Source organism: Aulonocara stuartgranti, assembly GCF_965226115.1.
Source record: "Aulonocara stuartgranti genome assembly, chromosome: 19".
Classification (NCBI taxonomy): domain Eukaryota; kingdom Metazoa; phylum Chordata; class Actinopteri; order Cichliformes; family Cichlidae; genus Aulonocara; species Aulonocara stuartgranti.
The window spans coordinates 3,769,221-3,780,479 of NC_138955.1; the positions used below are offsets into that span (position 1 = coordinate 3,769,221).

General features: G+C 40.1%; 1 protein-coding gene across 3 annotated transcripts; it reads right to left on the reverse strand.

Annotated features, from left to right (window-relative positions):
- Nucleotides 1-230: 230 nt before the first annotated feature.
- ivd (isovaleryl-CoA dehydrogenase) lies at nt 231-11,144 on the reverse strand. 3 transcript variants are annotated; one of them, XM_082515841.1, is made up of 14 exons: nt 9,567-9,600; nt 9,365-9,413; nt 9,076-9,211; nt 8,195-8,284; nt 6,784-6,835; nt 6,448-6,617; nt 6,256-6,349; nt 3,998-4,128; nt 3,824-3,920; nt 3,626-3,719; nt 2,554-2,635; nt 2,320-2,424; nt 1,987-2,059; nt 231-1,180 (listed from the first exon to the last, which is right to left on the reverse strand). In XM_082515841.1, the coding sequence occupies exons 1-14, from the start codon at nt 9,586-9,588 to the stop codon at nt 1,047-1,049; spliced, it is 1,329 nt and encodes a 442-aa protein (XP_082371967.1). In that variant the 5' UTR covers nt 9,589-9,600; the 3' UTR covers nt 231-1,046. The 3 variants fall into 3 exon arrangements, with proteins under 3 accessions (XP_082371967.1, XP_082371968.1, XP_082371969.1); XM_082515842.1 differs by lacking the exons at nt 9,365-9,413; nt 9,567-9,600 and adding an exon at nt 11,064-11,144; XM_082515843.1 differs by lacking the exons at nt 9,365-9,413; nt 9,567-9,600 and adding an exon at nt 9,311-9,329.
- Between the last annotated feature and the right edge of the window lie 115 nt (nt 11,145-11,259).

An 11,259-nucleotide genomic window follows, 5' to 3' on the forward strand; every position in this document is an offset into this window, starting at 1 on the left:
ATAAAATGGAATTAAACCAAATTTATCCGGGCTTCATGGATTGAGGTATGGAGCTCGACAGCAGATTTATTTTCCCTGCAATATTTCTCCCACCCATATAAACCTGACTAATCTCATAATTCACAGCAGCTGTAATTCTCAATCAGTGCAAAACGCAAGGAGAAAAAAAGTTCATGGAACGTGGATTACAAATCTTTCATAAATGTGTGCAATAAACACAGACAGAAATAGAAAATTACAATTTTTATTTTATAAGATTTCATTTCATACACGTTCACAATGTACAACTACATAATTCTTTGCAGAAAGGAAGACAAATCTGAGAGATTTCTACAGACTGATTTTTATTGTATACAAACAGTGACATATGCTCCCAAAAAGAAACAAATGCTAGCAGAGCGCTGACAGACATTTGCCCTTTTCACATATTTCAGTTTGCTTTGAAATCATGTTTCTGAAGATCTGAACTACAGTTAGATTCGATTTCACACTTACAAATCAAGAAAATTCAGACAATGATGGCGGCAACGTCATCAGACTTGTTTTTTTAAACTGTAGTGATAATAAGTGAGGTAACACTGAGCCCCTATATGATACACGGTTCTTCAATGCAGCCAGTGAGTGTAAAAGTTGCACAATTTGAAACATGTTGGCTGAAGGGTTTTTAGTGTATACCTCTCTGTGACCAGCGACTGCCAGTAACCTCCAGCAACCACACAAGGAATACACATTTCAGTGACCAATCACCAAAATGATTGGGCCTTTATCAACAGATTTCACAGCAACTTCTTGCTACCTGGTTGGAGAATACGAACATTTTTGTACTGTAGCTAAAAAAAGTCACATAAAGGCCACTTAATGTAGTTAAAATTGCTTTTCATTATGTCGAGTTCTAATATCACAATTTCATAATGATCTGTTTTGACTGAAACTAATCAAAATCCTTGGTGACAAGTTCTTTTGTAGAGTAAGGCCTTGTGTGTGTGAATAACTTTTATCATCCACAGCAAACCACTCGCAGTCTTTTGGTGATCACCCCCTCAGCTTTATTTGAACAAGGAGTTGAAGGCTCGTCCAATGATGAGTCTGCGAACTTCACTTGTCCCGGCACCAATTTCATACAGCTTTGCGTCACGCAGAAATCGCCCCAGTGGGTAGTCATTGATGTAGCCATTGCCACCTGACAAAGGACATAAAGATGTTAGTGCAAAGTTACCGAGTAGTAACAGAGCTCAAGGGTGGCCATCTGTTAATCAACAAAAACCATGTTGGAATATCAGATATCTATGTCTCCAAAACAAAATGAATGAAAAAGTGACTTCATATAGGCACCTCAGCAAATAAATTCTATAGATCTACGTCAGCTCCAGCAGCCAGTGACTGTCAGAGCAGAACGGATTAAAACAAGTCAGACTGTTGTTGCGGTTTATTAGGAAAGAATCAGTGTAATGGATAAGGGGTTATCACATCAACTAATTAGTAAGAGGTTTTTACACATGAACTCCACAAATTGTCGGGCCAACTAAGCTGGTAACAGATCACAGTGCTGCCCTCTCACAACAGGAAAAATATGTGTTTCAGGCACATTCTCAGTACTAGAAATCCTCCAGCTGGTTTAACAGGGTCTGCAAATAATTTGCAAGAAGTCAGACATGTGACCTACACTCGACTCTTTTTCAAGTAAACTAACAAGGTTACACTCATTTAATGAATAATCTGACTGCTACAGACATCTTTGTTTTGTGCAGTTTTGCTGGGTGAAGCCGAGAAAAGCTCAGCTATAGTCTACGTGTGAAACTGGCTTTAGGGGAAATCCCTCATTTTACTATGAACTTTCTTTCTGTTAACTAGACCTTCCTAACAGCTGTGTGTTGGTTGCAACCTGAAATATGTTGTTTGTACATTGTACATTGATTAAATCATGACAATTTCCTCAGTTTAAGAATCTACTCTCATTTCATTTCAGCTCTGATTCTTGGCACTCACCCAAACATTGAATCCCATCCAAAGCAACCTGAGTGGCATTCTCAGCACAATACAGGATCACTCCAGCACAATCCTGCAAACACACAAAGCATCACAGTCACTGAGTTAGACAAGAAAGTCTCTACGGAAAGAAAAAAAACAAGTAACTGGATGCAGACTTGAAAATGAGAACCTTTAGGATCCAACAAAAGATTATATATTACAACATTTTCTATAAAATTCTTATTTAATGCTTAAAAGGGGCCATTATACAGGATATGAATTTAGGAAACTTCTTGGCTAAAGTGACTGACTGAGTGCTGCAGAAGCAGACGTGATTACAAATCTTCTCACCTTTGCGCTGAAGTGTCCTCTGTCACAAGCACGTGCAACACTGTACAAATACTGCCGACAGGCGCTCAGCCTGGTGTACATGTCAGCCATCTTCCCTTGCATCAGCTGTCAAACAGATGAACATCAGGTCAGTCTGACTTGAGTAAACGTGAATTAAACAAATCATTAAACACAATGGCCGTCAAAATATTTGAATTTTTATTCTCTGAGGAAAGTGAAAAATGAAGGCAAAACCTGAAAGTGTCCGATCTTCTGTCCGAAAGCCTCTCTGACATGCAGATAGGGAATAGCAGCATCCAGAACCGCCTGCATGATGCTGAAACACAATATGAGGATGTCACATTAAATGAAATGTGTCACATCTCTAAGGTTATAGGACAACATTCAAAAAATATATGTTAAACATGTTTAACTAAATTTAAATTACAGGACAGTCTGGCCAATGAACTACCAGAACTTTTCTGTAATTGTACATGTTTATCATGTAGTTTCATTGGTCTGGGCCACTTAAGATTAAGGTGAGCTGTATGTGGCCCATGATATAAAAGGAGTTCCTGCATTAGCCAATCAAATACTGCAAATCAAATGAACTTAAATTAACCACTATACAGAGACGTGAGATTTCAGCTTTGAAACGGCACAAAATATCACTTCATCAAAGTCAGCATGGGCAAACACCTAATGTGCATGGAGTCGTTACGGCAACACGGGCAAAAGTCCGGTGACGTCATGTGTGCGACATGAACACCACAACAAAGGAGGGCGTTGAGGCAGCGGTATATACCTGCTGCTCGGTGTATAGCTTTTCGTCCAACTCGCGGGCCACAGTGTTGCGTTTTGTGCAGCCATTTTCTTTCTTACTGGGCTTTAAAAACGGCCGCATCACGTGATGCCACTGACTAGCCAATCGGTGGCATGCAGTCAGTTGAAGTCACATTTTTGGATTGCCTCAGATCACTTGGAATCTCAGCCAAGTGGGTACTAAAAAGGTGGCTAGTACCAGGTGCTACCACTTAATGGAAAACCCTAAAAACCAAGTGGAGCTGAGCCAACCTGAGCAGGTAATAGTGGAAAATGGCTGTGTCAGTCCAGGCTCAGCATGCTAATGAACAACACATAAACCAACTTCTCGCACACCAAGTCCAGTAACTTTCAAAGCTGAAGCACACACTCACAGAATCACTGGATACAGCATTTATGTACTAAAATACTTGGTCATTTCTAATTAAATCAACATGTATATGTGATTAGATATAACTTGACATCAGTGTAAACCAACCAGCCAACCTCTTCTGGTGAACCTTACCCAATAGGTCCAGATGCAAGCACCAGTCGCTCCAGATCTAAGCCGCTCATCATCACATACACGCCTTTGTTTAATGGACCCAGGATGTTCTCCGCTATAAAAGACAGGAGAAACGAAAACAAAATAAATTCCACGCTGATAAAAGACAATCAGTTTGCATTAGGATGACATAAAGTAACAATGCATAGTGAGGCACACCTGGGATTTTGCAGTCTTCAAAGATGAGCTCACAGGTGCTTGAGCCTCTCATGCCGAGTTTGTCGAGCTTCTGTGCGGTCGAGAATCCCGGTGTTCCCTACACAAAGCGTATATATAAATGCACAAATAAAGACACTTGTTTATTATTAGTACACCTTCTTTTACTGAATTTACCTTTTCGACAATGAAAGCTGTGATGCCTTTTTGATAGGCCTCGGGATCCGTTTTGGCATACACAATAAGCACATCGGCATCCGGGCCATTCGTGATCCAGAACTTGTTTCCATTCAGAACGTAATAGTCTCCTGTGAAAAGATTATGTTCATATAGTAGTTACTTTGTAATATAACAATTTCAGGGCACTGCATTTTCCAACAACTTAAAAATTCTCTCTGGGCTTTGTCAAAATACTGACAATCACCCACAGCTTGAAAGGCAGTACTTACAAAGCATGAATGCTGCCTCCAAACCTCATGGCTTACACCTGATGGCAATGATTCTTTCACCAAGTGGCGCATGTGTGGAAGCACTAGAGAGCTGTGCAGCTGGTAATTTTGAGGATTTGACATTTGATATTGTCATAAAAAAAATTTAAAAAATTAAAAAAAACAAAAGGCACTGATACTATTTTGGTTCTCTTAGGCCTGCCAGTAGATACTATCTGTCTCTTCACATCTTTTTGCTGTTAAGGCATCACATTTTCCTGCTGGAATTCATGTTTGTATATATTTGCATTTGTTTTCACCGGCCTTGGGCAGTATAGGTGCTTGGCATTTTGGTCTTGTTGATGCCTTTGGCTTATGCCAAGCTCTTCATGGACAGTCCTAAAACTTTTATGCACACAACCTCTAATATTTCTATTTATGTTGAAGTTTGAAGTGGAAAAACTGCTCGTCATTCAGCTAAATATACACAATAGACTGTATATAAAAGATGGACATGGCATTTGAGTTTGAAAAGTGAAGTGCCTCAAACCTGCATTATTTCAAATGGCAAGCAGACAGCGACTTTGACTGTACAGAGGCCCATTGGAGTACAGTGCTTCGGCTCCCTTGATCCATGACTTCATTATCAATGTTTTATAATGAGTTTATGCTCTTAGTTTGTAGTTTCAAGTCTTAATGAATAAAATACGATACATTTTACAAATAATCTTCCCCATTTGTGTCCAGAAGGAAGATAACACAGGGTATGCTTTAGGATGAGGGTTAGTGTGCATGTTTCCCTCAGGGTCTTGATCAGATCCACCACTGCCTCATCACTTCACCAATGAGTGACCTCATGGTAGCTATGTTGATCTTTTATATACAGTCTATGTATAAAAAAAAAAAAAACAAAAAAAACACTGCCTGCATCCACTGCAAGGAGACAAACCTATCAAAGACATGTGAGAACTTTGCTTCACAGCAGTGAAAATTTTCTCCCCATCCCCGAATGTCGCACCAGGCAGCAAAAGTAATTCATCCATGTTCTTCACCACAGCTTGAACCCACCCCAGCAGTCCCTGAGCAAGCAGTGGGGTGCAATCTGTACAGGTTATCACTCCATCAGGAGGCTGAATCAGTGAAACTGAACAACACATTCACCTATTGCCAATTTAGAATCAGCAGCTAAACTAACAAGCACTGTGGCAGGAAGTACCAGGTAGAAATCTGATGCAGGTACAAAACTGTCTTCCTGTGAGCTGATGGTGCTAACAAGGCTACGAAAACAGCAGCTCAAATAGTTCTATTCATAACTTGTTTATGACATACGCAAAAAAAAAAAAAGCTTTTAACTTCAATACTTACATAATACAGTCTATAACCTCACAAACTCCATTTTAAAAAAGCCCGACTTTTTGTTGCTGCTGTCACATCTTATTAACTATCAAAATAATGTTTTCAGATAAACAACACAGTCAAATTTTATGCCTCTATAAGCAGCTCATACTCACAATCTGGCCATGCAGCACACACACGACACCTTGCTGAGTCTGACTCATTTGTACATTTTCAGTGTGGTAAATGCCAATAGCATTTCTGTCAAACCCTGAGCTAATAAAGCCCTGAAAACTCTCTCCCCCCCCCCATCAAGAGAGTGTCCAACACATATCTATTAACATACCATGATAATAGCTTTCAGAAGATGTTCTTATGTAATAATGCATTCAGATATTAATGATTTTGAGGTGAACAAAATAATAGAATAATTAATCCTTCTTCTTGTAAAGTCCTTGATATTAATAGCACTCAATAAACACACAAATAAAGCTACGTGACACTGGCAAAGCGGACCAAGAGTACAAAAAACAAACAAAACAAACACACAGATCTGTAAGACCAAGAAAGCTAATAGCAGATCTTATTTATGTGCTCCACATACTGGATGTATGATTAAGCTGAACATTTATCATTACCACAGAGAAGTGAGTCACAGTTTGGGCGTCTTACCTTCTTTCTTTGCTCTGAGTTTCATTGACACAACATCAGAGCCAGCATTGGGCTCACTCATTGCCAGGGCTCCAACATGTTCTCCTGTCAGTAACTGGCAAAGGAAATAACACGATTAATGAAATAAGTAAACAAGCTCATTACGTTCAATGTTTTTCGATAATATTTAAACATGAATTGTTTGATCCTGACCTTCGTCATATACTTCTCCTTCTGCTTTTCATTGGCGTGGCGTACCAGCTGGTTAACGCAAAGGTTAGAGTGGGCGCCATAACTGAGACCGACGGCTGCTGACACTCGTGACAGCTCCTCCATCACAATTATATGATCTAGATAGCCCAATCCTGTGCCTCCACATTCCACTGAAAGGGATATACAGTGTGAGCTGAGTGTAAACTCGCCTAATAACAGCTAAAAAAAAAAAAAAAAATAGAAACCTTTATGCCTTGATATGAACCATAAAATATGTGTTAGACATAACTGTAACTGTATGAACTGCCTGCTACATAAAAATCACAGCTGTCACACCTGGAGCAGTGACGCCAAGAAGTCCCATCGTCCCCATTTCTATCCAAAAATCCTGTTTAAGAGGGAAAGCAGAAAGTTAGTAGAAACAATACACTGGAGGTACAGTTGAACATGCATATCTACTAGAGCTCAACCAATAGTAACAGCCGATATTAGCTATATATACATATATTGGTGTCATGCAGCTGTGGTCAGATGTTTACATACAGTCATCATGGGCATGAACGTCACGACAAATTTGGTCTTTTAATGATTTCTTTGAACTGTTCTCTTTCCAGGAATGCTTGTACAGCATCTTTAGAGACTTAAAAAATACAAGTGGTTGTTTTCCTGTGGCAGCACAAAGAGGATTTGTTTGATTCTCCACTCATTGGCTTGACCAATGCTCAGAAATGACTTGTAAGTAATTGCAGATTCGTCAGTTCACACAGTTGCATGCAGGTAGAAGTAAATTGGATGTGTCACAACTTTGCCAAGTTCTGGAAGAAGACCCAAACTGTCACCCAAGATGAGAGGAAACTAGTTAGGAGGTTCAGGAACAACCCAGAAACCACCAAAGCTCAAGCCTGAACTGGAATCCCCTGAAAAGAAGCCCCTGCTCCAAACCAAGTTTTAGCAGTGGTTTATGTATATATTTGAGCCTATACATGTACTTTTGAGCCTGTGTGGATTAGAGAAAATCCAAAATAAATTCAAACTTGTGAGCCAAATTCTTGTTTTTTAAAGTTATTAAAGATGTATGCTTTACAATCGCTCCACCCTAGAAAAAGAACAGCTTAAAGAAATCGTTGAAAGTACAGTAAGCTTTTGACAACCACATTTTCCGATATGATTAGATATAAAAGTGCTTTTTTAAATGGTAAATGGCCTGTATTTATATAGCGCTTTACTAGTCCCTAAGGACCCCAAAGCGCTTTACATATCCAGTCATCCACCCATTCACGCACACATTCACACACTGGTGATGGCAGCTACATTGTAGCCACAGCCACCCTGGGGCGCACTGACAGAGGCGAGGCTGCCGGACACTGGCGCCACCGGGCCCTCTGACCACCACCAGTAGGCAACGGGTGAAGTGTCTTGCCCAAGGACACAACGACCAAGACTGTCCAAGCCGGGGCTCGAACCGGCAACCTTCCGATTACAAGGCGAACTCCCAACTCTTGAGCCACGATCGCCCCGTGCTCAAAAAGCAATGCCGATTCCTTTAGAAAAGCCAGCTGAGCTCACTGGATTGCTTACGATACTCAGAAGTGGTGGTGCAGGATACAGCAAGTAAGGAATGTCAACAGATGTATCAACAATGTGTTGTTTTCTTTTACCACCTAGAAGTACTGTCCCCAAGTTCCATTACTACTTGGTACATCAGCTACAACTTTCTGAATTTTGTCACTTGTGCATTTCAACTCACCCGCATTCCTGGGAACTCGTTCTTCTTATCGATCTCGTCGGCATGAGGTGCAAGTTTTTCTACAAAGAATTTGCGAACTGTTTGCCTCAGCTGTGGAAAGGACGTAAAACAATTACTTAGCAAAAACCATACCTGTAATGACTGTGCTGGGAGGATGAAGATCATAAAGTGACGGCTTGAGAAAGCTTTTCACCTGCCTGGAGATGGAGGTAAGTGTGTTGTTTGATTTACAGGTGGACGTGTTGTTTGCCCAATCATACTGAAATGTTTTAACTGGCATTGCATGTATATTTGACTTTATAAAAGGTCTGGGATCTGAGACAACTCCTTCCATCCAATCAAATCCTGTATATGAACCCCACCCACCCCCTGCTCTCCTTGCAGCCTCGGGTCCAGTCTCCTTCACTTTGCGCAAAAATATACCCGGCCTGCAGTCACCTTTGATTTGATTTAATATCGACTGTAAACCAATGTCGGCATCAGTCACTCCATTACTACCATTTATTACCACAACCTACTTTGTAAAGTCATACGTGGAAATTTAATAAAATTGTTTAATAATGTAACTAGTAAAATTAGTTAAATAGACCATTTTCTAATTAGATAAATGTAATTAGATAAATTAATCGAGTATTAGTCGGTAGCTTTTGATTTTTTTCATTTAATTTGTAGCTGTTAGCTAACTTATGTCATCACGTAACGGGGGACGGTGTCCTCGCAAAACTGTCTTCTTTTATTGCCCTTAAAATTCACAAAACTATACAACACACTAAAAATGTTGGTCTCTGAGAGTATGTGATTTTTTTAATGCCTGCGGTTGACACGCACAGACACAAGTGTGCACTTTGTTTTGCTAGCATTAGCTAGCTAGTGTGGCTAACCTGTATCTGCTCCTCTGTGAGTCCGTTCACTACGTCGTCTATGGGGATGGCAGCTCCGGCACAGCCTCTTCTTGTCACCGCAGGGATGAATAACCTGGAGCCGAGGCGAAGTGCATTTCTGACAGCAAACATGGTGCTGCTTGCAAAATAACAAGGATGAAGGTTAGACCACGGATGAACGTCTGAGGTCTCCTGCCTGGCTGTCTTGTAGCAGATAAAAGGGAAGAGGTCTCACTCCGCCAATATTTCCTAGTCCTACAAAAGTAGTCCACGCTGTCGTTCTTCTTACCTGAAGGGTCGCGCAGGCACAGGAGTGCGCTTAAGTACCCCGCCGCCCCCTGAACCGGTGAAAAATAAAACCACATCATATCTTCCACTTCGTCTTCTTCTAGTGCGATACTGCAAATTTTGGTATCGATCAGATATCCAGTAAATACAGGACCATCGATAACGATACCTATAACTTACAAACTGTAGGGGAGGAAACTCACAATTTCTGAAATGAATCATCATTAATTTGCAAATTTAATGGCCACTAAATCACTGTGATATTTCCTTTTAACAATAATTAGTTAACACAAAAACGCATCTTTCAGCTTTTCATTTATTGTTTCCAGCATAGTATTGTGATATTTTGCACGGCAATATTGCATTTAGATACGGGCTGTACAACAGCTTTGTGTTAATGTACAATCCTTATGTTTTATCTGTGTGTCTGTGTGTCTGTGTGTGTGTGTGGGGGGGCGCCAAACCACTGGCTACGTTGCGTTTGGCGTTTCGATGGTTTTTGCATCTTCTTTAAGTGCACGTCATTACATCTCGGAATTCGACAAGACTGGTAAGCTCTCAACTTGCTCTCCGTCTGATATGATCAGGGTTTTTTGTGTGTTTTCTTGAGGTTTTGCGACGCTGCGTGTTAAAGGCCTAGCAGCCGTCATTTAGCCAATGTGAGCCACTCTGTAAGAGCAGGTGGGAGGGAACAGCTGCTTCTGTTGTAGTGATGGGATTTCCGGCTCTTTTTAGAGATCCGGCTCTTTCGGTTCGACTCACTAAAAAGAACCGGCTCTTTCGGCTCCGAACCGGCTCTTCAGGTTGTTTTGTTGCTTTAATTAATTTATTATTAACAATAATATAAAATTATGCACAAAAGGAATTACTAACATAAAAACAAGTGGTTTTATTTATATATGTTTATATATAAATATATGCGGTGGCCCCTAGAGACAAAACACGTACAAACTCCAAAACACATTTCTAGCATGAACTGAACTTCCAAAGCAGAGCTACTAGATCACTTAAATTACACAATTGAAAGCATGTGTGTATTGTTTGTGTATTTATACACAGGCACTCATATATATATTCAAATAATTTAAAAAAAAGTTCATTTACCTGTTACTACGACACACCAAATCCGGTCGTTGGTACTTGCTGGCTTGTGTAGCCACAAGATAACAAAGGCTCAACACTGCGCCCAGCATCCTGGAGCACTTCTGTTGTCTTTTGTACGTGTTTTGAGTTTTTATGTGCTTCTGAGTTTTTATATGCTTCTGAGTTTTTACGTGCTTCGGAGTTTGTACGTGTTTTTACGTGTTTTGGAGTTTGTACGTGTTTTTACATGTTTTGGAGTTTGTACATGCTTCAGAGTTCGTACGTGATTTGAAGTTTGTATGTGCTTTGTCTCTAGGGGCCACCGTAAATATACTTTTATTTATTCACTCCACATAAAATGTAATAAATAAATCATATAATATAAAAATCAACTATTCACATTTCAAGTTTTAACTATTTAAATTTTCAGCTTTTTCCTTTCACAAATTTAAAGTGAAAAGAACACAAAACACTGCAAACCACAACACAATTAAATATAAATTATAATATGAAAACTAAAAGAACATGCACATTCTCTGTCATATGGACCTGCATGAATAAACTTTCTCAATCCTTTATCATCTGCAACCGAAAATAGTTGTGGATGATTACTATACCTTTCTAATGTTGTTGTCCCTGCCTCTCTTTCTCTCTCTCTGGCTCTGTTCCTGTGCTACTGAGTGTAACTACCGCCCCTCCCCCCTCTGCCCAGCGTAAAGCACAAGGCTCGCGTGCAGAGTGAAGCGGAAAAAAAGTGCGAGAGAGAGGCTGAGAGAAAAAAAAAAAAAAACCACGTGACGGCTCGCGATAAGG

Bases quoted from the DNA above. Each gene is read 5' to 3' on its own strand.
- ivd (XM_082515841.1), bottom strand. From the start codon at position 9,588: ATGATGATTCATTTCAGAAATT. The intron at 3,921-3,997 runs GTAAATTCAGTA...CGCTTTGTGTAG, and splicing joins CAGCTTTCATTGTCGAAAAG to GGAACACCGGGATTCTCGAC. The intron at 2,425-2,553 runs GTTTTGCCTTCA...TCTGTTTGACAG, and splicing joins AGAAGATCGGACACTTTCAG to CTGATGCAAGGGAAGATGGC.